Source organism: Athene noctua, chromosome 25, assembly GCF_965140245.1.
Source record: "Athene noctua chromosome 25, bAthNoc1.hap1.1, whole genome shotgun sequence".
In the NCBI taxonomy this organism is placed as follows: Eukaryota; Metazoa; Chordata; class Aves; order Strigiformes; family Strigidae; genus Athene; species Athene noctua.
The window spans coordinates 5,759,060-5,786,430 of record NC_134061.1 but is presented as its reverse complement, the minus strand read 5'-3'; the positions used below and the strand labels follow the sequence as shown (position 1 = coordinate 5,786,430).

At 63.7% G+C, this 27,371-nt stretch overlaps 3 protein-coding genes across 3 annotated transcripts; 2 read left to right on the top strand and 1 right to left on the bottom strand.

The window, feature by feature from the left end:
- Positions 1-888: 888 nt before the first annotated feature.
- LOC141970414 (kinesin-like protein KIF18B) lies at positions 889-13,265 on the top strand. Its single transcript, XM_074927009.1, has 16 exons — positions 889-976; positions 1,603-2,003; positions 4,736-4,893; positions 5,372-5,476; positions 5,750-5,860; positions 7,324-7,521; positions 7,709-7,885; positions 8,276-8,350; positions 8,469-8,578; positions 8,885-8,996; positions 9,235-9,350; positions 10,097-10,311; positions 11,078-11,417; positions 12,213-12,308; positions 12,494-12,684; positions 12,925-13,265. Exons 2-16 carry the CDS (start codon positions 1,688-1,690, stop codon positions 13,038-13,040), a joined length of 2,436 nt encoding a protein of 811 aa, XP_074783110.1. The 5' UTR covers positions 889-976; positions 1,603-1,687; the 3' UTR covers positions 13,041-13,265.
- A 2,590-nt stretch (positions 13,266-15,855) lies between these two features.
- LOC141970279 (glial fibrillary acidic protein-like) lies at positions 15,856-21,670 on the top strand. The gene is made up of 10 exons (XM_074926737.1): positions 15,856-16,411; positions 16,991-17,051; positions 17,271-17,366; positions 17,441-17,602; positions 18,476-18,601; positions 18,814-19,034; positions 19,236-19,279; positions 19,910-19,995; positions 20,316-20,400; positions 21,364-21,670. Exons 1-9 carry the CDS (start codon positions 15,945-15,947, stop codon positions 20,355-20,357), a joined length of 1,305 nt encoding a protein of 434 aa, XP_074782838.1. The 5' UTR covers positions 15,856-15,944; the 3' UTR covers positions 20,358-20,400; positions 21,364-21,670.
- Positions 21,671-22,665: 995 nt separating this feature from the next.
- Positions 22,666-27,211, bottom strand: LOC141970126 (Ig-like V-type domain-containing protein FAM187A). The gene has a single exon (XM_074926498.1). It carries the CDS (start codon positions 24,443-24,445, stop codon positions 23,147-23,149), a length of 1,299 nt encoding a protein of 432 aa, XP_074782599.1. The 5' UTR covers positions 24,446-27,211; the 3' UTR covers positions 22,666-23,146.
- Positions 27,212-27,371: the final 160 nt, after the last annotated feature.

Below are 27,371 nucleotides of genomic sequence, written 5' to 3'. Positions count from 1 at the left end.
GGCTCACAGTCCTCCTCACCTTGTACTTTTCCTTGGAGCATATGCAGATTCTCTCAGCCAATATCTTGAACAACAAGAGTGGTTTTCAGCTGGTTTACCAACTCTATCTTACCTAAAAGCACCAGTAGATCAGTTTCTACTGCCGATACGTGGCTGTCTACGCACTACAAAGACTCAACTTGTCAGAACCCATCTGCTTTCCAAGGACATGGCTCTATTTTTGCCAAACATAGTAGTTCTTGGTAAGTTTCCACAGAAAATGCTTTGTTTAGATGCACACAGTAGCCCTTGGTAAGCTTCAACAGAACAGTCAGGGCAAGCAGGATTCTTAAGCAATATTCAGAAATTATTTTAAGTTGCTCTAAGCTGTTATAAGTAAATCAGTTTCAAAGCACGGGATCATTTCCTTGTATCAGCAGGACGCCGCCCAATTCGATGAGCCCCTGCGGTGGGGTCAGAGGACAGGAGCCGCTGGGGTCCCCTGGGTGGCCCTGGGGACAGGGTGCACGGGTGGGTGGGTGTCCCCCGGCGGTACCGGGGCTCGTTTCTCAGCACCAATTCCCCGGGAGCAGCAGCGGCCGGGCAGCGGGAGCTGCTCAGGGCCGGGGCTGTCAGCTCGGAGCTGGGAGGAGAAGGCTGCCGCTGCGGCTCGCTGTGGCTGGCAGCAGGCGGCGACCCCGCGCCCCTCAGCCCTGCCGGGCCCTTGGCTGGGCTCTCTCCGCTGGACAGCGCTCGGGCCGCCGGTTCTCCCGGCCGCAGGGGGCCGCCACGGCCGGGTCGGCGACGGGGAGGGGGGAAAGATGGCGGCCAGATCGGGGCCGCGGGACTACCGCTCCCATGGTGCAGCGCGCAGGGCAGACAGCCAATGGGAGGGCGAGGCGGGAAGAGCGGCCAATGAGGAGCGAGGGCGGGAAGAGCGGCCAATGAGGAGCGAGGGCGGGGCCTGCGCGGCCGTTGGCAGCGGAGCGGCGGGAGGGTCCGTTGAGGCGTTGGGTGCGCGGGGGGGAGGAGCGGGAGCGTGGGGGGCAGGTCTGGGGCCCTGGGGGCAGGTCTGGGGCCCTGGGGGCGGGTCTGGGGCCCTGGGGGCGGGTCTGGGGCCCTGGGGGCAGGTCTGGGGCCCTGGGGGCGGGTCTGGGGCCCTGGGGTGGGCGGGCCGGGGCTCGGAGGGGTGGGGAGGGCTGGGAGTGCCTGCGGGGCCGGGGGAGGCGGTGTGGGGGGCCGGGGGCCTTGGGTGGGCAGAACGAGGGGCCCGAGGGAGGCTGGGGGGGCTCGAAGGTGGCAGCGTGGAGGGGGGGGCGGGCTACAGAGGCCCGAAGGGGAGGGGGTGGGACGGCGTCCCTGGAGGGGGCGGGCAGGGCTGTGGGAGGGGGTTGTGGGGGCCTGAAGGGGGTGTGGGGCCGTGAGAGGGGCTGCAGGGACCAGAGGGGGGTGTAGGCCGGGGGGGACGGGGCTGAAGGGGTCGGGCCGTGGGCGGGTGTTAACGGCAGCTCTGGGGGCACCAGCGGGGCTCAGGACAGGGAGGGGGTGCGAGGCCTTGCCCAGCTGTGGGCTCCCCTCCACCCCCTCAGCCTCAGCTGACCCATTCCCCCCCACCCCCCACAGTGCGTGAGGCCCTTGGGACGTTGGAGCCCGGTGCCGTTGTTCTCCAGGCAGTGCCGCGCCCCCATCGCAGCACCCCCCTGTCACCATGATGCTGGGGCCCCCGCCCCAGGAGGGCTCTGTGGCTGTTGTGGTGCGTGTGCGGCCCCGCGCTTCCTGTGAGCGAGAGCGGGCCGCACGCCCCGTCCTGCATGTCGTTGACCAGCACATCCTCGTCTTCAACCCTGAAGAGCACAGTGGCCCCCCCAGCAGTGTGCTGCCCACTCACGGGCCCAAGCACCACAGCAAGGACCTGAAGTTTGTCTTTGACCGAGTTTTTGGGGAGGGGGCCACGCAGGAGGAGGTGTTCCAGCACACCACCCACGCGTTGTTGGACAGCGTCCTCAATGGCTACAACTGCTCCGGTAAGACCCGGAGGGTCCTCCTTTGATCAGAAACCCAGAATAATCCAGGATAATAAAGATCTTGAAGCTCCTCCTGTCCAACCACAAACTTCACACTGACCGTTCCCAACTCCACCAGATCCCTCAGTGCTGGCTCAGCCCGACTCTTCAACCCCTCTAGGGATGGGGACTCCCCCCCTGCCCTGGGCAGCCCATTCCAACGCCCAACAGCCCCTTCTGCAAAGAAAAACTTCTAAAATCCTTGCAGGAGCTCCTGTCCCATCTGCTCCCAGGCAGGGTGGACTCAGTGGAGCTGTTCATTTATTGTGGAAGCCCTAAGCAGCTGGGGATATGAGGGTACACAACAGCAACACGCAAACATGCAGCCGGAAACTTGGTGCTGGCACCAAGCTGGTGTGACTGTGAGTGTGATCGGGACAGGGACGATCCTGACATGGAAATGTCGAATCTCCCCCTGGGGAGCAATGAGGAGAAGCAAAACCTGAATAAGAGCAACTTCTGGAGTCACAGGATGGTTTGGGTTGGAAGGAACCTTGAAAGATAATCCAGTCCAACCCTCCTGCGATGGGCAGGGACATGTGTCACTAAATCTGGTGGCCCAAAGCCCCGTCCAACCTGGCCTTGAACCCTGCCGGGGGTGGGGGCAGCCACAGCTTTTCTGGGCAGCCTGTGCCAGGGCCTCACCCCCCTCACAGGTAAGAATTTCTGCCTTAGATCTCATCTAAATGTCCCCTCTGTCAGTTAAAAGCCGTTGCCCCTTGTCCTGTCACTGCAGGCCCTGGTAAAAAGTCTTTCTCCGACTTTCCTACAAGCCTCTTTCTATACATTGAGAGGCCTCAGTAAGGTCTCCCCGAGCCTCCTCCTCTCCAGGCTGAGCACCCCCAGCTCTCAGCCTCTTCCCGCAGCAGCGCTGTCCCAGCCCTCAGACCGTTCCTGTGGCCTCTGGCCCCGCTCCCACAGGTCCATGTCTGTCCTGTGCTGGGGACCCCAGAGCTGGACGCAGGGCTCCAGGGGGAAAAGGATTTGTGGGGAGGAAATGGTGAGGAGGGACCTGGCTGGGCTGGAAAAGCAGGAACAGTGGGAGGATGAAGACAGAGGAGTGCAAAGTCTCCCAAGTTGGGTCTGGGGCTGCATCTGCAGGGACATTTCTAGCTCAGACAGAGATGTAGGTAGACTGGATGCAGGTAGAGTTGAGGATTTCCAAAGGAGGGCCCCAGAGATGAGCCAAGGGCTGGACAGAGAGGGGAGACTGAAGGAGATGGGTCTCTTCTCCCTGGAGAGGAGAAGAGTCCGGGGCGAACCTCATCCGTTTTTGAGGACTTAAAGGGCAGCTTTGGAGAGGATGGGGGCTCTCTGGTCACAAGTTGAAGACAAGGGGCAGCAGGGACATGTTGAACCAGGAGAGGTTTCATCTCAGTAGAAGACATTTTTTACAGTGAGAACCTTCACTGGCACAGCCTCCCCAGGGGCATAGTGGAGTCCCAAGGGCTGGGGGTGTTCAAGATGCCATTGGACAGGGTGCAAGATGATCTCATCTGGGCTCCCCTTCCCACAAAAGCTCAGACCAGACGATCTCTCCAGGTTCCTCACAGCCTGGGTGTGCTGTGGTTCTGTGATGCTGGGGGCCACAGCGGTGCTGGAGGGGATGGAGGTGGGCGTTGGGGCAGAAATGAGGCTGGGCAGGTGCTTTCCAGGCATTCTGAGGGACAAGGATGACATGCTCTCCGCTCTGCTAGGGTGGGAAGGATGGCGAGAAATCAGGTGGATCTGTGGCGCAAAGAGCCCCTTGCTTTTGCCATCCCTTCGCAGCCCGAATCGCGGTGAGGGGCAGAGCTTTGGGAGGATGCTGGGTTTGGGAGCGGGATCTGGGGTGAAGCAGACACATCTTGGGGTGCTTTGGGGTTTGCCGTGCCCCTTGTGAGCATGCCGCAGGCTGGCAGCTCTGTAAAGCCAGGTCTGAAAGCTCCTTGCTGGGTCTGAAAGCTCCTCGCCTGCCGCCGCAGCCCCCCGTGCTGTTGGCAGGCTGTCAGCAGACGAGCGGCTTAACGAGCACATCACTCGTGTGAGGCAGCACCGTGCGGGAGAGGCTGCTCTCCTGTCTAATCATGTGCCGGGCCGGGCACTGGGACCGGAGGATGCTATTCCTGGCTCTCCGGCATGCTCTGCGAGCTGCTGAAGGCTGCCTCTGTCACTGTGCCCACCTGGCAGGCACGTCTCGTGTCTCTATCTGCATAAAATAACTCCAGGATCCTCAAACGAGAGTTGCCAAGCCCCGAGTGCTGCTATTGGGGGGACGGGCTGAGGCTCTCTGGGTTAGTGTGTCCTGCTCTGATGGTGACGCTTCAAAGAGTGTTGAAAGGGGGGGTGGGGGGGTGAGATGAATTACCAGGTCTGGAAGAAGAAACGCCTTCTGGGGAGAGGTGGGGGAATGGGGCTGCTCGGCTTGTTAAAAAGAAGGTTCAGGGGTGACTGGAGCATCCAAGCACGTGATGGTTTGGGGACTCGTTCTGTCTCTGCTAAATGAGAGAGGCTGCAGTGAGAAAAAAAACGGCACTGAGGGGTCGAGTGGCAAACGCGGAGGGGAATTGGCTTTGGCTTGTCTCTGCAAAGGCTGTGAGCAGCCCCCGCCGCAGGGGTTGCTGCGGGAAGCTCTCCTCTCCGGCAAGGAGTGCACTTTCCGCCGCTCCTGTTAATTAACGATCGTTGCAACCCTCCACCCTTTCTCTTCCCAGTGTTTGCCTACGGTGCGACAGGAGCAGGGAAAACCTACACCATGCTGGGCTCGGAGGAAAGCCCTGGCATCATGTACCTCACCATGGTGGAGCTGTACAAGAGGATCGAGGCCAGGCAAGAGGAGAAGAGCTGTGAGGTGCTCGTCTCCTACCAGGAGGTACGCCGCGTCCGAGCCGGGTCCCCTCCTGCCTCCGGGTCACCGTGACTGGGACCTGGGGTTGATCCAGACCCTGCAGTGCCACACTCAGGGTACCCGCTGCACTGACAGCTGTGCCCGGTGTCCCCAGGGCAGCCTTAGAGCCTGGCTGGAAGCAGGCTCACCCACCCAGTTTGGAGAACTGGTGCTGCTGGTTTCTCCCACCTGGAGCCTGGGGCATTTTCTGCTCCTTGCCGTGGTCCCCGAGCGACGAGGGCTTCCTGGCTTTGGAGGAGTGGTGGCGCGGTGACTTGCCAGTGAAGCCCTCCCAAGCTCTCCTCTGCATTGAGAGCCCCCTCAGCTGCTCTTGGTGTAACGAGGCCCCAGAGGTGGCATCGGGGGGACACCAGGTTGTGCGTGACACTGGGGCACAAAGTTCCTCTCCCTGCTCCCCGTTGGGTAACCAAACCTCAGCCTTCCGTGGCGTTCCCTGCTCCAGGTGTACAACGAACAGATTCATGACCTGCTGGAGCCCAAGGGCCCTCTGGCCATCCGGGAGGATCCTGAGAAAGGAGTCGTGGTTCAGGGTCTCTCCTTCCACCAGGTGGGTAGAGAAATGGGCACAAGGTCTGGGCACCGCTGCGCCTGCACCAGTTCTGACAGCGGATGCGTGTCCCGGGGCCGTGGGGGGTGTGAGGGCGCGGGGGTGCCATCTGCGCGGCTCCTGGCGGACAGCAAACGCCACCCTGAGCTGAGACGAGCCCCGCGGAGCTGCAGGATGCCTCAGCCTACGCCGCCGTGGCTGCTGGGTGCTGGGTTGTCTCGGTGCTTGCGTACGGGCTGCGCTGACGCCCGCCCTCTGCCCGTTCTCTCCCAGCCCGCGTCGGCAGAGCAGCTGCTGGAGATGTTGGCCAACGGCAACAGGAACCGGACACAGCATCCCACCGACGCCAACAGCACCTCCTCCCGCTCGCACGCCATCTTCCAGGTGAGGGCTGCGGGTTGCAGTGTCGCTCGGGATTTGTGCTGAGAAGGGGGCGAGGGAGCCAGCCTGTGCCAGGACCCGGGGTTCCTGCCCCTGCTCCTGCTGTGCCACAGGAAAAATCGGTGGGTCCTGGCCCTGAGAAGAGAGGTGTGGGTCTGGGCAGGCCAGTAGCCAGCGCTGCAGCAGGACAGCACACACTGGTCACGCTGGTGGCCACGTCTCCCAGACAGCCCCAGACTCCCAGCTTGGTGTTAGGGGTCCCAAGGGCTGAAATTTCCCTTTGTGCTTTTGTCTCTTGTCAACTCAGCGTGTGGGAGCTGCACCTAAAACCTTCCTCAGAGCAAAGGGGCCGCGTATCGCTGGCTCCTGCTTGTGCCTCCCCCCAGGTGCCGCAGGCAGGCAGTCTGCTCCGTCGTGTCTCCCCCGGCTCTGAGCCGGGAATTCCGCTCCCCCGGGGCTCTGTGAATTTGCTCCCCGGTTTCTCGGTGCTCTCCTACACAAACCTGCCAGTTGATTTCAATTCCAGCCAGGCCCTTCCCCGAATTAGCAGGGCCGTCACGGCTGCGTGGGGAGACAGAGGGCTCTGACTGCAATTTCATTCTGAACCTGGTGCCTTGCCCGTTGCTGCTTGCAGGGGGAAGTCCAGGTGTCTGGATGCTTTCCCAGCCGGGCTTGTCACTGGGTGCTGGATTCCCGCCTGCCGTGAATCCATGAGCTGTGCTGGAACTCTGCCCTGCCCGGCAGGCAAACCACAGTCTGGTGAGGATGCAGGACCGGTTACCAGCCTCCAGCATCTATCTCTGTGGCACCTCCAGGCCATGCAGGAGCCGCTCCTGGGGGGCTGAGGGGGTTCCAGGGCGGTGGGGGAAGTGTTTGCTCCTCCTGGGAGATCTTGAGAGATGCTGAAGGGGAAGTTACGGAGCAGTGCTGTGGGTGAGTCTCAGTGGCTGTGTCCCTCCTCGCCTGCACCAGCTGGGAACTGGGCTGGGCACCGCCAGCCCTGCTTGGATGCCTCCCTGGGGCACTGCGAGGCTGTGTCTGGGGGCTTGCAGCCCCCACTGGCATCTGAGATTTCTGGAAAAACCCACAGTCGGAGTCAGGGCTGGGGCTGCCACCGTGCATGAGCACATCCTGGATGATGCCAGGGCTTTGGGTTGGGGTGTTGCCCTTCGGGGACGCGACCAGCTGTACCCCACTCGCTCACCAAGTGCAGGAGACGCTGATTATTTTCCGCAGCTCTGTCCCGTCTTGCGAGATCCCTTCCGTGGCTTTGCTGCTCAAGTCATCGCCGAGTTTTTGCTTGTCTTCTCAGCATGCCGGGCCCCTCCTTTCCTGCCGCTCGATCTCACGCCTGCGTGATCCGCTCCGCCATCGTTTCACAAACATTGAAACCGGTGATGCTGGCTCCAACCAGCAGCCCCACGAGCCTGGTGGAGCTGCAGCCTCACCCACCTCTGTCCTCGCAGATCTACGTGAAGCAGCAGGACTGCACTGGCGGCCTCGCTGGCGACCTGCGAGTGGCCAAGATGAGCCTGATCGACCTGGCAGGCTCGGAGCGAGCTTCGGTCGCCAACACCAAGGGAGAGCGGCTCCGGGAGGGCGCCAACATCAACCGCTCGCTGCTGGCCCTCATCAACGTCATCAACGCCTTGGCTGAGGCAAAGGTAACGCTGCTCATCGCGTGGCCCCGCCGGGGTGGGCGGGTGAGCGCGGTGTCCTCCGGGGATGGTTCTGCCCGCGCGGTGAGGGTGGCAGCCTGGGCTGGGCTCCGAGAGGTGCCGTGGGATGAGGGTGGCCGCGCCCTTGCGGCACAGATTTGGAGTTGAGCAGAGCCTTGATCTCTCGGTACAGAGCAGGAAAAGCCACATCCCGTACCGGGACAGCAAGCTCACACGCCTGCTGAAGGACTCCATCGGCGGCCACTGCCGCACCATCATGATCGCCGCCGTGAGTCCCTCCGTCCTGGCCTACGAGGACACCTACAACACCCTCAAGTACGCCGGCCGGGCCAAGGAGATCAAGGTGTCGGTGAGGATCTGGCGTTGCGGCGGTGATCTGCTCTGTGTTTGGGAGCGGCTGGGGATGGCTGGGAAGGAGCCTGGTTTGGGGGGGGGGAGGTTAGTGGGTGCCTCCCTTATCCAGCTTGAGTTTTCCAGCCCTGGGGATGCCGCTCTGGGCAGACAGCAGCGGATGAAGCTGCAGACAGTGTGTGCCCTGTCTTCATGTAAAGCTCCTCAGCCCAGCACCCAGAAAGGCTTGTGACTGCGGCAGCAGGTCCCTGAGCGCAGCTCCTGTCCACTGCAGCCACCCTGGGGCTCCCTGGGGAGCCTGGAGGAGGCTGAGCAGCTCCAGCACTGGGAGAGAGGTACGTGCAGCCCCAGTGCTGCTTTAACCTCTGCCTTGGCCCTGTCTCTGCAGCTGAAGAGCAACGTGACCAGCTCTGACGGCCACGTTAGTAAATACGCCGTCACCTGCGAGCGGCTGAGAGCGGAGGTGAGATGCTGGCGGGGAGGGGAGGGCTCTCGCTTTAGCTGTGGTTTGCTGGGGACGTGGAGCTCTGAGCTCCTGGGCTCGTGAAACCATCTGAGCAAGAGCTGATCCTTCCTCGCAGGTGGCAGATCTGCGGGCGAAGCTCCGGGTCTATGAGGACGCTGCCCGGGAGTCACAGAACCAGGCTCTGGCGCCGCTGGCTCCCTCCGGCTTCCCAGAGGGGCTGCCCAGGTGAGGCTGGTGGGGAGCAGGGACAGAGCTTGGTGGGACCTCCTGGTGTGCCCCGAGCCTGTGGGGTTTTAGTGCTGGTCAGAGCCCATGTGTCCATTAGAAAGCAGAGGAGCTTCTTTACTGGTGTGCACGTCACCTCGACTGGGCTCGGGGGCAGTTATGAGCGTGGCAGAGCACAGTGCACAAAGCTGGGCTGCAAAGGCCTAATCCTCTTCTCCTTGATCCATCCCAAAACTTCTTGGGCAAAGTGACAGCTTCCCCAGAGGATCTTCTCTGGCTCAGTGGCTGCTTCTCTGCCTTCTGCAGGTTGGAGGAAGCTGTCCCACAGACCAGCGTGGCTCAGAGGGGCAGTGATGGAGAGCAGCAGGAGCTGGGAGCTGGACAGTCTGTTGGGATGCCAATGGAGCTGGAGGAGGAGGTGAGAGAAGGGGTGCTGTGATGAGTGGGGCCTGGTGGGGGGCTCACATACCCTCGTGGGGTACCCTGGGCGCGCTGGGAGAGGGCAGGAACTCACCCGGTCCACGGGCTCCTGGCTCAGCGTGTGGGGGGCTGTGGACTGCTGGCAAAACCCCTTAACTTCCCAGCTAACGGGGAATTTGGGGAACAAACTCAGCTCGGAGATGGGCTAATGCTGCGCTTTTGGGTGATTGCTCCAGGCTCCAGAGGAAAGGCCTCCCAGCAGCCCCAGAGCAGCCCACCAGACAGACGTCCAGCTGGAAGGGAAGACACCAAGGTGCCTTCTGCAGGGGTTGTCTGGCAGCCGGGCAGAGACGTGAGTGTCCTCGTGTCGTTCCCACATGTTGCTTCCTCATGTTTGCCTGCGGAGGACGGGCTGCCCACCCTCCTGTTGCATCCTGTAGCCATCCTAAGGGCTGTCCAGAAGGACGTGGGACCAGGTCTTTGTTTGCAGATGACAGCCGGCCCTGTAAAATAAGGGACTTGGCTCCTGGAGATCTAATCCCATGGGATAGTCTCTCCTGGAAATGCAGCAGTGAAGGTTTCCAGGCACAGCCACCGTGTGAGCCGTCAGTGCGCGTTGTTAGTCCTGAAATTACCTCTGCGAAGTCTTTCCTCTTGCCGCTGCTCCCCCGGGCCCTGCCCTGGCAGGGCTCCCGTGGCACCATCTGCTGATGTCTCTGCCCCAAGCATCTTGGCAGAATGAACCTCTTTGGAAAGGCCTCTTGAGGGAGGCTGGCCTTGACGTGTGCCTGGATCTGTCTGCCTCTGCCGGAGCTGACAAGTGTCTGAAGCCGGCAGAGCCTGCAGGTGCCGTTTTGTCCCTGTAACTAACAGGTAAACACACAACTCACAGCTCGGGTTGTCCAGGAAGAGATTTACAACTTGGGTATCTCTCGACTTCAGTTTGCCTCTCTTGCCCCAAAACTCTGCTAACAGGCTCTGCCCCGCCCAAGGAGGTGTCTCAGAGGTGATGCTGGTGCTGCTGGGCCTCCGGTACTGGTGACGCTGGCTCACGCTCGCCTGCTAACTGGTTCTTGGGTCTGTCTCTCTCTGTCCCAGGCTCCTGGCTGCCGTCCTGAACGTTGCCCGAAAGCAATACGCCCTCCTGAAGGCTGCCGCCCTCCTCACTCCTGCCATGGTCTCCGAATTTGAGGACCTGGAGCGCCTGGTCAGTCAGGAGGCTGGTGTAAGCGGGGAGCAAGCCACGTCTGCAAAGGGAGCCGCAGAGATCGGCGGGGCCAGCCCTGCCCAGAGGATGCAGCAGGGCTGTGAGGGTGAGAAGCTGGGGCCGTCGGTGCTGCCCCCTCTCTTTTGTCTCGGTGTGCGCTGGAGGAGCCGGTGGCGGGGGGGCAGCTCCCAGCTGGGGGCACAGGGCAGGGAGATGAGTTTCTCCTGACTCCTCCTGACGTGGCACCCAGCGGGTTCTGCCCAGAGCGGCTGCAGCCTCGCTTTGTAGAGCGACTGGGGCTGGCCAGCACCGCCGGGAGCCCGGGGCACGGCCGGAGCCAGGAGCAGCCCTTGTCTCCGGGGAGCTCAGCACGTGTGTGCGAGTCAGCATAAACGTGAGGGATATTTCTGCTCCTGGAGACCAAAACAGCAGTTCTGATCCTCATTTGTCCTCCTCTTGTTTACTCCTCCATGGAACATTTGTCCCAGCCAGCCTGGCTGTGGCCTCCCAGCCGGCAGCCTGCATCTGACCAGGGCTGAGCTCTCCCTCCTCATCCTCAGGGCCGATGCACGATGCCCATAGCGAAGCCGTGGGCTCTGCAGACCCTGTGTTCCGGGCACAGACCGGGCGTTGCCGCAGGGCACTTGCTTTGGGCCCAGCCTGATGCCTTTAGGATTAGTTGTGCTGGCTCTTTTCCTCTCGGTTTAAGGTGGTTTGATGGAAACACCCGCTGGCAAACGGCTGCTGTAGGGCTCGCTGGGCTGACCTCCGCCGAGCTGTGACGGGGGGCTGTGAGGGGGATGCCCCGGGCTTTGCGGGTGCCTGGGAACTGCAGACAAGGAGGTGACTCTGTTTCTTCTCTGCTCCTTCAGCCCAGGTGTCTGTCGCCGTGCCCAGCACCCCCGGGATGAGTGGCACCGTGCAGCGCTTGCAGGACCTCGCTGCCCCCTGCAGCCCCACGTCGGTGGCTCCTGGCCCGATTAAGAAGAGGGGGACTACAACAAGTCACATGTCCCCGGTGTCATCGGCTGCCCAAAACCGCCGCACGCTGCCTGCTGTGCCCGTTCACAACCTGAACGAGACTTTTGAGGTCTCCAACAGCAGTGGTTCACCCAGCGTGGCCGAGGCAGCTGCCTCCAGCCTGCCAGAATTCTCCATCTGGGAGAGCGTCCAGAGCCACCTCAACAAGCAGGACGGCCCCGTCGTGCCCCAGTAAGTGCTGGCCTGGGGGGGTTAACTGTGGTTTTGGGGCTCCCCCCTCCACGATCTTGCTGTCTGGGTGAATCCTCCGTGGATCGCTGCAGCTCTGCTAAGGGGGGAGACTGGGCAGAAAACACTCAGCCTGCAGACAGGCAGCCAGCGGTCCGAGCTCGTGTGTGAATCGCTGTCAAATATATATATAAAGATATAAAATATCTTTATATATATATAAAGATATAAAAAACATTCCAAAGAAATCTATTTCTCCCTTTGGGGCCCTTCTGGAGCCCCGCGTGCTGGCTGGGAAGCAGGTGGGGCCTCACCTCTGCTCCCAGAGAGGTTGGAGCGAGGGTTGGGACTGCACACTCTGGGGTTTTGCGTTTTATTGTTTAGTTGGTAGTTTTGGGGTTTTTTTTATTGCTGGTGCTTCAAAGGGGCTCTGGATTTTCCAAAGCTCTGTGAATCTGTGAGAGCATCCAAAGGCAGAGATGGGCATGGCCTTGGTAACGCAGGACACCCCGAGGTCTCCCCGTCTCCTCCTGCAGCTCTAGGAAATGGTTCCTACCGAGGGAACTGGGGACACTGAGGTCCAGGGGAACAGCCCGAGCACCTCAGGGAGCAGCAGTAGCCAGGCGGCTGACGCCTCCTGTGCCGCTCTCCTGAGGATTTACCCCTCTTGGAACGGTTTTCCCCTACAAAACCGGGCAGGTTTCCTGTGACTCCTGTTCCCTGCGGGCGGATGGTGTTGGCCTGGCTGCCTCGCAGCCTCACGAGAGCGGGCACTAACTCCCTTCTCCTTGGCCGCAGAGCCTGTGCCCCGGTGTCTGCCGTGAAGGGTTCCTCCATCCCCAGGCCCTCCGTGGTCTCCAAAGCCCCTGCGCAGAAGCGGAGTCGAGTGGAGAGGTGAGGCAGCCGCCGGCCCCCCGTGCCCCAGAGCGCCCCGCGCAGGCAGCAAGGGCTGGCAGCTGCCTGGGGCTCGAGCCCCCGTCCCTGCCTGCGTCGGCCCCACCTCACCTGTGACACGTGGGGACGCGGGGGGGCTCCGCCCTGAGCCTCGCGGGTTTAAAACGGCCCCTTTCTCTTCACAGCGCTGCTCCCCCCACCCTGGGTGGGCTCCAGAGCTGCAGCACCCCGAGATCTGCGCAGCCCTCCCGCGCCCCTCCGCTCCCGGGCAGGCGCCTGGGGAAACCCTCTGCCCGCAGCACCACGGGCTGCAAGAGCGTTCCCTGCGGCAGGGCAGGCACCAAGCGGGCGCTGGACCAGCCCCCTTCCGGGTCAGGTGAGGAAAATACCTCGAACTGGGAGGTTTGCTGCTGGTGGAAGATGCTCTTTGGGGTTTGCTGCTTCCTGGCTGTAGCCAGAGCCTCGGGGAAGGCTGGTGGGTGCTTGGGGAGGGGCAGAAAGGAGGAGGGGGCTGGCAGCACCTGGATCTCTGTCGGGGCCGGGGGGGACGGGACCTGGGTTTGCTGCTTTTACCCAGCAGCTGCCTAATGCACTTCCCTCCTCTTTCCATCCTCAGAGCATCCTGCGGGCCCTCTCTCCTGGAAGGGCAGCAGAAGGACCACCAAAGAGCTCGTGGCCCTGGGCAGTGCCCCCCCTGCTCCCACCCCCCAGCCAATGAAGCTCTTATGCTGATGGCTCCTGCACCCAGGATCCCCGGCAGTGTCCCAACCCAGGTGCCAAACTTCTTCCTTTCTCTCGTAGCCCTGTCCCACCCTTCCTGCAGCCACACAACAATTCCTGCAGCCCTTCTTGTCCCCCTGCAGTCACCCCCAGCCCCCTCCTGTTCACCGTCCCAGTTACGTCCCCTGTCGTATCATACTAAGAAATAACATGTATTTTTAATAAACCTTTTTCGTTTCCAACCAGAGGGGAGAGGGGAGACGTGCGGCTGTTTCTTCTCGCCTCCCCCTCGCCCAGGGAGCTGGGATGGGGAAGCAGCTCCCGTCTGAGCGGGCCTGGAAAAGGCCCTTGCTCGTGGGGGTGGGCTCTGTCGGGGCTTCCCCCATCTCCCATCATCCCCGGGACCCCGTGGGTGCCTTCTGCCCCCTCTGCTGTGCCCGGGGGGCTCTGGGGCGCTCGCTCCGTGTCCCAGAGTGCCGGCAAGCACCGGCTGCTGCTGCTTTGCGGGGCGAAAAGTGTTTCTGCTACAACCCCATGGCCACCATCCCTGTCTCCGTGTGACGCTGGGGGCTCCTGGCTCCAGCCGCCTGCACAGCAGAGAGCTCCCCGCATCCCTGCCTGGGGACCACACCTGTCCCCCGACACCCCTGCGACCCCCTTTGCTGCCGTGCCAGGGCACGTCTGGCCACGGGCACATCTGCTTGCCTGCCCCAGCTCCTCGTAGCCACCCCCAGAGGTGACCAAGCGTGGTGGGAGCAGGACGGGGAGGGAGGACCCAGCTGCGGGTGTGCTGCTGTCCCACAGGGACCGGGGTCACCGGCTCCTTCTGCACTACTTCCCTGCCTGGCAGCGGCTGATCTCGCCTTTGTCTTCTCAGAGCGAGGAAGCTTCTAATTAACACTTGCAGCCCGCTCCCAGTTCGTTTGTCTCATTAAGGGGGGCCGGGGAGGAGGAGGGGGAGAGCCCAGCTCTGCCTGCCGGCAGGGACAGCTTTCTGTGCTTTGATCCCGGCCGGCAGGAGCTGGGAGAAAATCAACCTCTGGGGAGCAGCGCGGGGGCTGGCGAGGACCCCGCCGCGCCCCCAGCCCCGTCCTGCCCCGCCAGGACTGTGCACGCCAGGGGACTTCAGAGAGTCCCGGGGGACGGAGGAGCCCTGTCACCAGGGGCTGTCACCCAGCACACGTTCCCAGGGCTGCCACTCTTCCGGGAGGCCAAGTGTCACTTGCGGGGTACATCGGGGCCCCAAGCCGGGCGTTTCTGTGGGCAAACCCCTGCCCGCCGCTGGTGACAGTGGCCCAGGACAGCTGGGGGACACGGGCCTGCCTGGGGGCGAGGAGCTTCTGGGGATTCGAGGGGGATGTGGCAGCAAGCGGTTGTCTCGGAGCGCCGCCCGAGTGCCCCCAGTCGCACCAGTATGAGCCCGCCCTGGCCCTGGGTGCCCACAGGTCACACCCGTGGGGCCACGGCTGTTGCCACGACACTTTCCAAGTGGCCGCGGTCGGTGGCCCGGCGACGGTGGCCGCGGTCCAGCGGGGCCTGGCGGCGTGTCCCCGTCCCCGAGCGGGCGGGGAGCCTTTCCCGGCCATCGGCTGCCATCTAGCTGCCAGCCGGCGGGAGCTGTCCCCCGCCCTGGCCCCGCTCCAGCCCCTCCTGGGACCCCCCCGGCTTCATCCAGCCGCCTCTTGGGGCCCCCACCCCGATGCCCCCACGAGTCCCTCGCGGTCCCCAAGCCCCCCGGCCCCCGCCGGCGCTGTCCCCGAGGCCTGGCCATGTCCCGCTGTGTGGCTCAGGGCTGGCGGTGGCCCCGTGCCCCTGGCTCTGTCCCCCCGCGTTTCCCGGCAGCGCCGGGCCCCGGCACAAAGAGACCCCGCGGGGGGGCCGGGCCCGCCGGCTCCGGCCCCGCACGAAGCCCCTTTCAGCCGCCCGGGGAGGGGTCCCGGCCCTCCCTCCTCCCCCCGCCGCCCCCGGCGGGCAAAAGCCCCCCCAAACTCAGCGCACAGGTGACGGGGACGCGGCCGCGCACCCACAGCAGCGGCTGGGGCAGGATCCGGCCCCCCCGAGCTGGGAAGGGGGGACCCGGCGCCCTGAGCCCCGGCCGGGCTCCGGCAGGACCAGGCGGCGCTTGACAGAGCCAGCGGGGGGGAAGGACTTGGGAGGCGTCAGGCTCTAATTAGCAGCCGGCCTTAATGAGCAGCCGGCCTTAATGAGCCGCCTGCCCGCGCTGCCAGACGGCCCGCACAGAGCCTCCGCCCAGGGGAGCCGGGGCCGGGCGGCGGGTGCGGAGCCGCTTGTGCCGGGGCTGGGCCCGGGGGGGCGAAACGGGGAGCGGGCGGGGTGTGAGTCGTGAGAGAGACAGAGAGTGCGTGTGTGTGCGTGTGTGTGTGTGTGTGTGTGTGTGTGTGTGTGTGTCTGTCTGTCTGTCTGTCTGTCTGTGTGCGCGCACATGGGCATGGGGGGATGGAGACGTGTGTGCGTGTGGACGTGTGTGTGCACCCAGCACCCACAGCGCCCTGGGCCCCCGCACCCAGCACCCCTGGGCCCCCACGGCCGTGCCCCCAGCACCCACGCCGCCCCAGGGGAATGTATCCCGCGCCCACGGAGCCCTGCAGCGCTGCCCCCAGCTCCCGCGGTGCCCACGGCCTCGCACCCCGCCTCGCACCCAGCACCCACCCGCCGGCTGCCCCACGGGTGCCCACGGCCACGGCTCTGCCTCCCAGCCTGGCGTGTGCCCCAGCCCCCCCAGTGCCCGCCGCGGGGGCAGGGGGCCGTGCTGCGGTGCCCGGGCTGGCTGCCAGGGCACAGCCCCCCCCTGCTGCTGTGCCGGGACTTGGGCTCCCTGCCCGGTGGCCAGTGACGGGGGGGCCCCCGGGCTGCATAAAACCCCCGGGCCGGGCCCATCACGCCCCCCCCTTCGGCATGGAGAGCCAGCGGCTCTCCTCCTACGGCCGCCGCATCGGCCCCGCCGCCCCGGGCTACCGGGGGCTTCCCGCCAGCCCCCCCGCCCGGCTCCGGGCTCCCCGCAGCGCCCAGCCTGGTCCCCGCACGGGTGCCCGCCTGGGGCTGGGCAGGATGGACTTCTCGCTGGCCGCAGCGCTCAACTCGGAGTTCAGGGAGACGCGCACCAACGAGAAGGTGGAGATGATGGAGCTCAACGACCGCTTTGCCAGCTACATCGAGAAGGTCCGGCTGCTGGAGCAGCAGAACAAGGTGCTGGTGGTGGAGCTGCACCAGGCGCGGGAGCAGGAGCCCTCGCGTCTGCCCGACGTCTACCAGGAGGAGCTGCGTGACCTGCGGCGCCACGTGGAGCAGTTGGCCACCGCCAAGGCCCGTCTGGAGATCGAGAAGGAGAACCTCGCCGAGGACCTCGGCAGCCTCCAGCAGAAGTAAGGCTCTGCCCCGCTTGGGGTAGCCCTGGGGCCCAAGGTGGCGACCATGACCAGGGTGGGGATGGGGAGCGGGGTGGGGATGGGGAGCAAGGGGGCCACCAGCAGCACGATGGCCTCAGGGACCAAGGTGGCCCCCAGGATGGTGATCACAGTCATCTGGGGACCAGGGCGGTGGCAAGGACCAGGGTGACAGCAGGTATCCCCAGGTTGGCCACTGAGACAGAGACCAGGGTGGCCACCAGGACCAGGGTAGCCCTGGGGACCGGGCAGTGGTGGGCACCAGGGTGGTGACGGGGCCGCGGGTGGCAACAGGGACCAGGGTGACCCCGGGAACAGCGCAGGACGGTGGCGGGGGGTGTGGGATGGGCACGTGCTCCGACACAGGGTGTGGGTGCTGGGAGCGCAGGGCCGTGTCGGCCCGGGGGGTCCATCCCTGGGGCTCAGGGTGACGAGTAGCAGCGCCTAATGAGTAGCAGCAATACCGAGTAGCAGCGCCCAACGAGTACTGCGCCTAACGAGGAGCGATGCTGAGGGGAACGGTGCTGAGTGAGTAACGGTGCCTCTGCTCCGGCGCAGGCTGCAGGACGAGGCGACCCTGCGGCTGGAGGCCGAGAGCGACCTGGCTGCCTACAGGCAGGTGAGGGCAGGGGCTGGACCCTGCGTCCCCCGTCCTGCAGCCCAGGGGCTCAGCCCCCAGCTCAGCCTCCCGCGGGGACGGGCAGGGGTGGGCAGGAGCGGGCAGTGGGGGGCTGGGGTGCCTTGGGGTGGGCAGAACGGGGCAGCACGGGGCAGGGCCGGGCAGCTCGGGAGGGAGCAGGCCCTGGGGACGGTCCCTCCTCTCCCCCCGCGGCGGCAGGACGTGGACGCCGCTGCCTTGGCTCGCCTGGCCCTGGAGCGGCGGGTGGGGACGCTGCAGGACGAGATCGCCTTCCTCCGCAAGGCCCACGAGGAGGTAACCCCGCGCGGGGGGCTGGGGGGGAGTCCCGGGGCTCGCCGGGGCCGGGCTGAGCCCCGCTGTCCCCCCAGGAGCTGCGGGAGCTGCAGGAGCAGCTGGCCCGGCAGCGGGTGCACGTCGAGGTGGACGCGAGCAAGCCGGACCTGACGGCCGCCCTGCGCGACATCCGCAGCCGCTACGAGGCCGCGGCCGCCAGCAACGTCCGGGAGGCCGAGGAGTGGTACAAGTCCAAGGTGCGGCGGAGCCGGTCGCCCGGCGGGGGGGCCTGGCTGTCCCCTCCCGAGCGTCACCTCCTCGGGGCTGGGCGGCGCCGCCTGGGGGTGGCGCGTGGGGTTTGGGATCCCCGCTGCCCCCGCCCGTGTCCCGTGTCCGGGCCTGGTCCCCGCGGGGAGCGGGGACGTGTCCCCCTGCGGAGTGACACGGGCACGGTCCCTGAGGCGTGTTCCCAGTGACGGGGCCCACAGGCACTGTCCCGCAGGAGCAGGGACACGTTCCCGGTGGCTTCCAAAGGCACCATCCCTCCCACCTGCACGGCGGGGACGTGTCCCCAGCAGCACCTGCCGTCAGGGACGTGTCCCATGTCCGCTGTCCCGTCGCCTCAAGGGAGCAGGGACACGTCTCCACGACACGTGCCATCAGCCACGTGCCCCACGTGCGCCGTCCCTTCCACCCAACACCGCGTGCCACCGGGGGCACGTCCCATGTGAGCTGTCCCTTCCTCCCATGGCAGCAGGGATGTGTCCCCACCACAGGCGCTGCTGGGGCCACGGCCTCCCGGGAGCTGGGATGTCCCTGGGACACGCGCCTTTGGGGATGTCCCGCCTGTCCCCAACGGCTGCAGGAACAGGGACATGTCCCCAGGCCCACACCAAGGGCGTGTCCCGTGTGCACTGTCTCCTCCTGCCCCAGCAGCAGGGACACGTCCCCAGTGACACGGGGCTCTGGGGACACGTCCCGTGAGCACCGTCCCACCACCCTGCCGGGTCGGGGATGTGTCTGTGTGCCACGTGCTGGTGGGGCCACGTCCCTGCAGTGGAGCAGAGCAGGGCTGTGTCCCCACGCCATGTGCCACCGGGACACATCCCACGGCACGTGTCCCCCCCCAGTTCACAGACCTGACGGCCGCGGCCGCCCGGCACGCAGAGGCCCTGCGCGCCGCCAAGCAGGAGGCCAACGAGTACCGGCGCCAGCTCCAGGCCCTCACCTGCGACCTGGAGGCTCTGCGGGGTGCGGTAGGTGACAGCTGCGGGCAGCGGGCGGGGGACACGGCATCGGGGGGCTGCCACCGCCACCGGGCTCCCTGGCACGGCGCTGGGGACCCCCACCCGCTGCTGGGGGAACGGCTGGTCCCCAGGGGTGGGAGGTGGATGGGCACCGCGGAGAGCCACCAGCTCCCGGGAGAAGGCGGCGGTGGAGGGTGTCCTGTCCCCTCGGGGTCCCCCAGAACGAGTCCCTGGAGAGGCAGCTGCGGGAGCTGGAGGAGCGCTACGCCCTGGAGACGGCCGGCTACCAGGACACGGTGGCACGGCTGGAGGAGGACACCCGCAGCCTCAAGGAGGAGATGGCCCGGCACCTGCAGGACTACCAGGAGCTGCTCAGCGTCAAGCTGGCCCTCGACATCGAGATCGCCACGTACCGCAAACTGCTGGAGGGCGAGGAGAGCAGGTGATGGCAGAGCGGGGGCTTCATCCTGCCCCTGCCCCTTCCCCGGCCGTGTCCCAAACCATCCCCAAAGCCTCGTGGTCCCCTCGGGGGTGTCGGACTGTCCCCAGCCCTCCTGCCCCAGCCCCAGGCGGGGCCGAGCTGGTGTGCAGGGCGGCAGCAGGACCCCGATGCTCTTCCCAACACCCCGCGTCGCTCCTGCAGGATCACCATCCCCGTGCAGAGCTTCTCCAACCTGCAGATCCGAGGTGAGGCCGTGGCCACGCGTGGGGTGGGGGTGGGATGGTGGCACGAGCAGGGGTGGCTTCTAGGGGTCAGCGGGAGGAGACGCTGTCTCAACCATCCCTGCCCCATCCGGAGGGACCGGGAGCTTTTCCTCCAAACCTCAAGGAATGAGGACTCCTGGGTTCTCCCAAGATGGGGGGAGGAGTGAGCCATGGCCACATCCCAGAGCCGAGCATGTCCCCAGGCCAGTGATGTCCCTAAGGCTGAATGACCACCATGTCCCCAAGGACAGCCCTGTCCCCAAGGCCAATCACACCCTAAAGCCACCCGTGTCCCCACGGCCAACCACATTCCCAAGGCCAATCATGTCCACGGTGCCGTGTCCCCAAGGCTAATCACTCCCCAAAGCCGGCCACATCCCCGGTGCCAGCCACATCCCAAGGCCAAGAATGTCACCAGTCACGTCCCCAAGGCCAATCGCATCCCCGAGGCCCACAGTGTCCCTGAGGCTGGTCACATCCCTGGGGCCAGCGTCCCCTGGCTCAGGGTTCTCCAGGCCAACCTGTTCCCTTTGGGCCCCCCCACCTTGAGTGGGGCTGGAGGAGCCATTCCTGGGCACTGGGTCACCCCCGTGTCCTGCCCCTGTCCCCTAGAGACCAGCCTGGACCCTAAATCCGTGTCTGAAGCCCGCGTGAAGAGGAGCATTGTGGTCAAAACTGTGGAGACCAAGGATGGAGAGGTGCGAAGTCCTCATCCGTGACACCCACGCTGCCTCCCCTCCACCCCCCCTCCCCACGGGGTGTCCCCAAGGGGGTCACTCATCATGCACGTGGGGCCACCACCCTTCAGCCCAGGAGCAGCCCAGGCAGGGAACCAGTGACCCCGGTGCCCTGAGAGCACGGCACGAACCGGCTCTGGGCCACGGTGGGGCTGAGCCTGGCAGCTCGTAGAGAAAACCATCCCCCGTCCCTGTCCCCAAGGTCGTTCAGAGCCCAGACAGGCTCAGCCCGGGAGGAGAGCCCAAGCCCGGGGTGATGGTCGCTCTCCCTCTGCCTCCAGGTGATCAAGGAGTCCAAGCAGGAGCACAAGGAGGAGCCGTAGGGCGGAGGAGCCGCAGCAGCCACACGCTTGTAGCTGTAGCCCCGTAGGTCCTGTCCGATGCTGCAAGGGAGCCCGCGGCCGGGCACCGGTCACGGGAGGAGCCGGCGGTGCCTCGGGGGGTCACCTCCCCGCACCCACCCCGCTGACACCCTGTTGGGGGCTGGCTGCCAGCAGAGCGCCCGTTCAGGCGGGCACAGCGCGGGGAGGGGATGGGCAATACCCGGGGCAGGCGAGCGGCGCCGGGCAGAGCCGAGCTCCCTCGCCAGGACGCTGCCACGGCCCCACAGCACGGAGGAGCCGGCGGTTTCGGGGCCGTGCCCGCGCTCATCCTGGGTCTCCAGTGCCCAGGAGAGAGGCCCTCCTGTTGCCATCTCTGTGTGCCAGTCGGACAAGACAACGGTGCCAAGAGCACCTCTCCCTGCACCCCACCTTGCTGCCCTCTCCCCAGTCTGGGAGGCCACCCCAGATCTCCCCAGTGTACCCAGGCCCTGAGCACCCTTGGGGTGGGGGGCCTGCAGGGTGCAAGGAACCGGCAGCTGAGGGACATTTCCCCGTCACCAAGCATCACGTGGGCTTAGCCCAGAGGCAGGGGCAGGAGGAAGGAGGATGGGGAGGCAGGTGCTGTCAGGACGGCATCCAAGAGTGATGAGATGGGGATAAGGAGGGGTTCTTGGGGACACTGGGGTGTCCAGGGTGGTTTGTGGGGCCGGAGCAGTGGTGGGCACAGGAGGCTGGGTGGCCTCGAGGACTTCTCCTGGCACAGAGCCATGGGCCTGTCCTGGCCCCCCCTGAGTGTCCGCCACCAAGGTGTCCCCATCACCGTGTGGGGACAAAGAGTCCCGAGGGGCTCGTGGCGAGGGGTGACCCACGGTCGGGTGCCTGGGCCCTCGCCTGGGGGGGTCCCACGCAGGTGAAAATGGAGAGGAGGGGAGTGCAGAGGAGACGGAGGAGGGTGTCAGGGCACCCACGGGTGCTCTCACAGTGAGAGGTGCCTCCCGCCACCCAGGAGCGATGGGGGAGGACGGACGGAGCCATCCCCGACCTGCTTGTCCCGCCAGGGGGACCGGGGCTGCCCTGGTGACAGTCGCTGCCATGCGAGGAGCCCAAGCTCCCCCCAGCACGGGCATTCGAGATGGGGCTGGAAGAAATCCCTTGTCCCTGGGCTCCACGTGGCCCTGTCCCCCTGCCCCCCTCTGTCCTCCGGTGCTCCCCCCGCACCAGCACGTGCCACCGGCCCACCCAGGGCCGTGGCCCAGCCCGGTGCTCACCCGCAGCCCCCGTCCCCTCCTTCGATTTAGCTACAGACCATGAGCGGAACCTGCCCTGATGCCACCTCACGTAGGAGCAACAGCCCAGCAGCACTCCTTGTACCCCGCAAGCCCCTTGGGACAAGCACAGGGGGTGCCACTGGGCTGCCACCCCCCTTGTCCCCTCTGTCCCCCCGTGCTTTGCAGCTCCTGACTCCAGAAGGGCCGTTCCCAGGGGCAGGAGATGTTACAGGAGAGCCGGGTGCTGCCCGGGTTTGGCATCCAGGGTGGGATGGCAGCGGCCCGGGGGACTCGGTCCCCCTCGAGCAGCCTCGGGCTGGTGCTTTGTAGCCCACGTTGCTACTGAATTAATGCACTAACACCTGCGGCAGCTTGAGGTGAGAAATAAAGCTAAAACGCGAGTGTGGTGCTTCCAAGGTCGCGCCTGCAACCTGCCTCTCCGCAGGCAGTGCCGGGGGTTGTTTGGCATTACCGAGGGGCGAGGCCCTTGGGGAGCCCAAGCCAGGCTCAGAGGTGCCGGGGGCACAAGCCCAGGGCTGCCGCCCAAGGCACAGCCAACGCCTCAGGGGTCGACACCCCTAAGGGACTGCAGCTCAGCCCCGGGCTGCGGCTCCCGGGAAGCTCCTGGGATCGGCTGCAGCTCTCAGGACTGATGGGGGATCTGAGATCCTGCACATCCTCTGCGTGGTGCAGGGGCCTGAGCATCGCTCGGACCCTCGGGGCTGCCCTCCTGCACAGCAGGATTTCTCTTGGGAAAGCTGAAATCCCCGATCCTGGGAAAAAGGAGTGGAGATGAGCCCCCCAGAGAAGTCCTGCTCCGTGCTGAGGAGCAAGCAAGGGGCCACCTAAACCCTGTAGAGATGCCAACCTCTTTGGGGGACACGCATGATAAATTTGTCAGGCGTAAATATCGATTCACAAGTCTGAGCTGATTTGGGTGAGCTAAAAAAAGATCTAAACCCAGAGAAATTTCTGAGGAAAATCACCAGATTAATCTGAAAAATATTTTTTTTCCTTCAAAAAGGAAGAGATATTTAAAATTAAAAAAAAAAAAAAGGGTTCACTCCAGCTAAGGATTTCAAAGGAACATTGAGTTTTTTGAAACGTTGGCACTCAAAGTTCTCAGCAATGAAAAAAGTAAAGAAAACGGCCAAGAAAAGCAAGAATTTATTGGATGAAAATAGTCTGGTGGATCTTTTCAGCAGCATCTTAGAAAAACAGCTCTAATAAATCACCGATGCAGTTCGAGAACTCTGCAGAGCTTGGCCAGAAAACCTTGCGACAAGTCCAAGTCTTCTTTTGAAAAGGACTATATTGAGCTTAAAACCAACCGCCACCGCGAGGCCGCAGCAGAGCCAGGACCGAGTCGTGGCGGTGTGGCCCCCCCGGCCCTGCTACGCCAACCCGCAGCACGGGGAGTTCTCACATCGGCCCTCGCCGTCACGCGCTCGACCCCGAGGGGAGGGCGGGGGGTGCTGGCAGCGCCCTGTGATTTCTAACGGCCGGAGCGTTGGAAACGTCTCACGGGAGGCTGGCCTGAGCATTAAGAGAGCCTGGCTGGGGCCGTGCGGGTCCGTTACACCCTGGCGGGGCACCCTCACGCCCCCAGTAGTAGCAGCACATGTGGATGAGGATGAAGATGAGGGTGATGATGGCGAAGCTCATGCCGATGACCTTGATGGCGTTGATCGTCTCGGGGTCTCTGAGCGTCCGCCGGCGCTGCTGCCGGGGGGTCACACGGAGCTGGAAGCCGGCCACCATCTTGCCCTCCCGCCAGCAGAAGTAGGTGCCTCTGTCACTGTGGCGGAGCCGCGGGATGTGCAGGTGGTTTCCGTGGTCGATGAAGACCCGGCTTCTCTTGCTGACGCCGATGAGGTAGTGGGAGCGGTAGAGCCGGACGGAGCCTTTGTCCCAGGCCACGGCGTGCTCAGGCCGGGCTCCCGGGCACGCGAGGATCAGGCCGGTGCCAGCGGGCTGCTTGTGGAACTGCATGGGGACGCGGGGCAGCCAGGGCTTCTCGCCCAGCTTGGCAATGACATTGGAGATGGCCTGCACGCCTTCCTCGGGGGCCTCCTCCTTCGGGCAAGGGCTCAGGCAGCTTCGGATGGCCACCTCAGGTCTCCGGAGGTGGACGGGGTGCTGGAAACGTGCAGGGACGGCCCTCGAGCCGCAGGACGTGACGTTGGGCACAGCGGTGCGGTAGCGGGGGTTCAGCTGGGCGCTCTGCACGTAGCAGAGCCCGATGCGCCGCTGCTCACCTCTCACCCCGCAGCGGTCACATTTGGTCCAGTCCCAGAAGCTGGTGAAGAGGCTGAAGAGCTTCTGCGTGTCGTCCTCCTGGACGTGCTGGCCTCTGTCCACAAAAGCCACCGCGATGTCCGTGGTGGGCTGCACGTCCACGTCGTAGCCGTAGAAGAAGTCCCCTTGCTTAGTGCCGCACAGGTAGTGCCCCGAGTCCGTCACCTGGGCTCGGAAGACGATGAGGCTGAACATTCGGATGCTGAAGCGCTTCAGCACGCTGCTGCCCCTCTCAATGTGGCCCGAGTCAACAACCACGGTGCCGGAAAAGTCCGTCAGGACTGTGGTTTTGGCGCTGCCCAGGTCCTTCTGGAAGTACCAGACGACAGAAGAGACCTCTTCAGGCTTGCAGTTGCAAGGGAGCTCGAAGGTCATGTCGGCCCAGTAAGCGGCGTTGTCGAACATCAGGAAGGAGGGACAAACCATTCTCTTGAACAAGTCTCCTTTGTCTTCGATGGCAAAAGCCTGGAGAACATCTACCAGGCAGAGGAGAGCGGCGGCTCCCAGCAGCCTCGTCTCCATGGCACCGCTGGGCTCTGCAGGCACCAGAACTAACCCAGGCACCGCGTCCTCGGCGGGGACAGCAGGAGCCCGCGCACGGGGCCAGCAGTGCCAGCGCCGGGCAGGGACAACGCACACCCCAGCTCGCTCACCAAAAATGAGGTTTGCGAATGACCTGGCAGCAGCGACCGAGCAGCAGCTCCAGCACCCGATCCCAGCGAGTATCTGCCGGGCAGCACTCTGTCCCTCCCCGGGGCTGGCTGTCCCCGGTACCCGGGTTCCAGAACCCCTTCTCTCCCCCAGCCTTTGTTGCGTGTTGCCCCGGGCAACGAGTGGGCGGGTCCTTTGTGCCGCGCAGCCTCGGCGGGAAGGGGCAGCGATGGAAGCGTGGTGGGAACAAGGGAACCGCCACCATCTTCGCAAAGACCCACAGGCAGTAAACGTGGGTCATTGCTCTGAGCCCTCTAAGCACAACGAACCCAGAGAAGACCCTCTCCCAATGGCAGCTGACCTCCGTGGCCCAGGAGAGGCTTCAAACACGCTATTGAGACTTCTGTGTCCTCCCTGTTGGCTTTCCAAGGGTTTGTGAGCTGAAGCCCCTCCACACAGGTCATGTCTGAGACTCTCCCTCTCTGAGTGACGGAGTGAGTCCTTTTGCTCACATCACCCTTGTCTGGGCTGATGCTGGAACTGGCCGTGGAGGCCTTAAATGCATCTCCCCTACGGTGACAGGGAGCTGTTTGCTCCCCACTGACTCTGACCTTCAGCTCAGCTACTGGCACTTCTTGAGCAGACGCTCTGGTCAGACCATGAACTGACTGTTGGGAAACGCATCTCGGCTTGTCTAACAGCCCGTCCTCCCATAAACATTCACACAGCCTCTCCTGTACTGCATTTCTCCTGAGTCTTCTCACTAAACCACAGTTATTTTGCCTTTCCCCAAGTGATGGGGATGCTGCGGGCTGCTCCCATCCTTGACATAGGACGTGAGTGCAAGCGCTGGGCCTGGGCACTGCTGAAAGCGCCGGGCCTGTTCCCACCAGAGCTGGAACCGTTGTGTCAGGGCTGCTCCTGCATCAGCATCCTCCATCCTGACCCCGGGTAACTCCAGCACCTTCTTGTTTCATTTAAGCCTTCAACTCTTGGCTTTCTGCAAGTCCTCGGCTTTGCAAGTGTTACCCAAAGGCAAGAGGAATCGCACCCACAACAGGCTGCAGGGACACAGGCGTCCCCAAGACAGAAGCCACAAAGCCCAACATTCCCGTACCAGGCCCAGAGGTGAATCTGAAGCCTGCAATCAGGTGCCCAGTGGTTTCCACAGAGAAGGTGGGAGAGGGATGGGAATAGTCTGCCAGGGCGAGGGGGTGCCCTTTTGCTCCACTAGACGGGTTTGGAACAAAATGGACCCGACCGTTGTTGCTGAGATGATTTCAAGGCAATCTTGTGGCAGGCGCATCCGCCAGTGCAAGTGGAGCTTCGTGGCTGCTGAAGTGTGGCAGCTTCTGGCTGGCTTTGTTTTCAAGGTCTCACGGTAGGTGAGACCTTTGGCCAATGGGAGCCGCTACTGACTACAGGTCAGATTCGGTCTGGGTGTCAATGGAGATCCCTGGGGGAGCCATCTGGAGCTCGTCCCCTGAAGCAGCACCTTGCGGTCGAGGACTCTCCCCTTGGGCCAGGACGCTGCCCAAGGAAACTCCTCGAGGGCCCTTGGGTCGGGACGCTGCCCTGAGCAGGTCCTCGAGGGTGAGAGCCCTCACTTGTCAGGTGAGTGACAGAGCGTTTGGGGTTGCCGTTAAACCCCAGGGAGTGAGGCTTTGTAAAGTGTTTTGGGCTGCTATTAAACCCCAGAACGTTGTTCTGTTCTCCTCCCGCAGACATTCGAATCGGTAATTTACAGAGAGCCGGTTGGCTGTTACTAATAATAAAATTTTTATTTTTTATATTGGTGGCCGGTTGCTTGTTTGGGAGCCTCCGTAACAAGTCTGAGCAACGTAACACACACGGGGCTGCTCAGCACCCTTGGGAGAAGCTTGAGAACCCTCCCAGAGTAGAACTGCAAGGGAGCTCGGGGGGCAGGTGCTGAGCTGTGCCATCCGAGGGCCTCTCTGGGCTCCAGCCAAAACAGAAGTGCAACTCCATTTAGACACACTATTAGGCAGCTCTGCAGAGTTTCTTTGTTGGACTGATGCCTGTCAGTTCCTTCTGCATTTCAATTTGTGTGGAATTTTGGCAAACCAGATAGAGTTTGAGATCACTGGACCATGAGGTGACAGGATCTCTGAGGTTGAGCCCGTGCCCTGCTGTTTGAGGTAAAATAATAATAAAATACCTGGTTCGATCAGTCCCAGATACACCACCCTGCACAGCACCTCCACCTCCATCAGCCCATTCTACCTCCAGCGGCTGCACGGATAAACAAGAAGTGTCACTGGTTACATTTCTTAAATCCCCTCAGTGACAATGGTCAGTGATGACAAAGGGAAGGGATAATTTGGGGTCTGGTTTCTCCTTCAAAATACCAGCCAATTTTTTCTTTCCCTTGGTTGTTCTCCTCATCTAAGAGATTCTCACAGAGTTCTGTCAGGACACCCTGCCCCAGAGACCACAGCACAGTCCTCTCGGTAACTGACCTTTATTTGTGCAGAACTATTGCTCTGGGTGGCTCCCAGGAGCAGGGAAATGTACAGCAATGCTCCAGAAATAGCCCATTGCTCCGTTTCACACAATGATGCCAAAGCCAAGCGTCGAGCCTCTTTTCCACTCTGTCTCTGCACCACCCTGGTGCTTCTGCTCCTTCAGTTGACCCGGTAACATTTCCTCAGCTCCATCACTCTCCTGTCCTCCTCGGCTTCCCTTTGCAAGCTGCTGTCCATGAGGGGGGCTTCCCTCTCTGCTCCACAGCCAGCTGGGCTGCTGGGATGGCCAGCGGTGCCGTAACCCCCACTCA

What these genes read in the sequence shown, in the direction of transcription:
- LOC141970414 (XM_074927009.1), top strand. Translation starts at nt 1,688, where the DNA reads ATGATGCTGGGGCCCCCGCCCCAGGAGGGCTCTGTGGCTGTTGTGGTG. An exon ending in TCTGGCAGCCGGGCAGAGAC is followed by an intron (nt 9,351 to 10,096) that starts GTGAGTGTCCTC and finishes TCTCTGTCCCAG; the next exon opens with GCTCCTGGCTGCCGTCCTGA. An exon ending in GACGGCCCCGTCGTGCCCCA is followed by an intron (nt 11,418 to 12,212) that starts GTAAGTGCTGGC and finishes CCTTGGCCGCAG; the next exon opens with AGCCTGTGCCCCGGTGTCTG.
- LOC141970279 (XM_074926737.1), top strand. Translation starts at nt 15,945, where the DNA reads ATGGAGAGCCAGCGGCTCTCCTCCTACGGCCGCCGCATCGGCCCCGCC. An exon ending in CTCGGCAGCCTCCAGCAGAA is followed by an intron (nt 16,412 to 16,990) that starts GTAAGGCTCTGC and finishes GCTCCGGCGCAG; the next exon opens with GCTGCAGGACGAGGCGACCC. An exon ending in TGGAGACCAAGGATGGAGAG is followed by an intron (nt 19,996 to 20,315) that starts GTGCGAAGTCCT and finishes CTCTGCCTCCAG; the next exon opens with GTGATCAAGGAGTCCAAGCA.
- LOC141970126 (XM_074926498.1), bottom strand. Translation starts at nt 24,445, where the DNA reads ATGGAGACGAGGCTGCTGGGAGCCGCCGCTCTCCTCTGCCTGGTAGAT.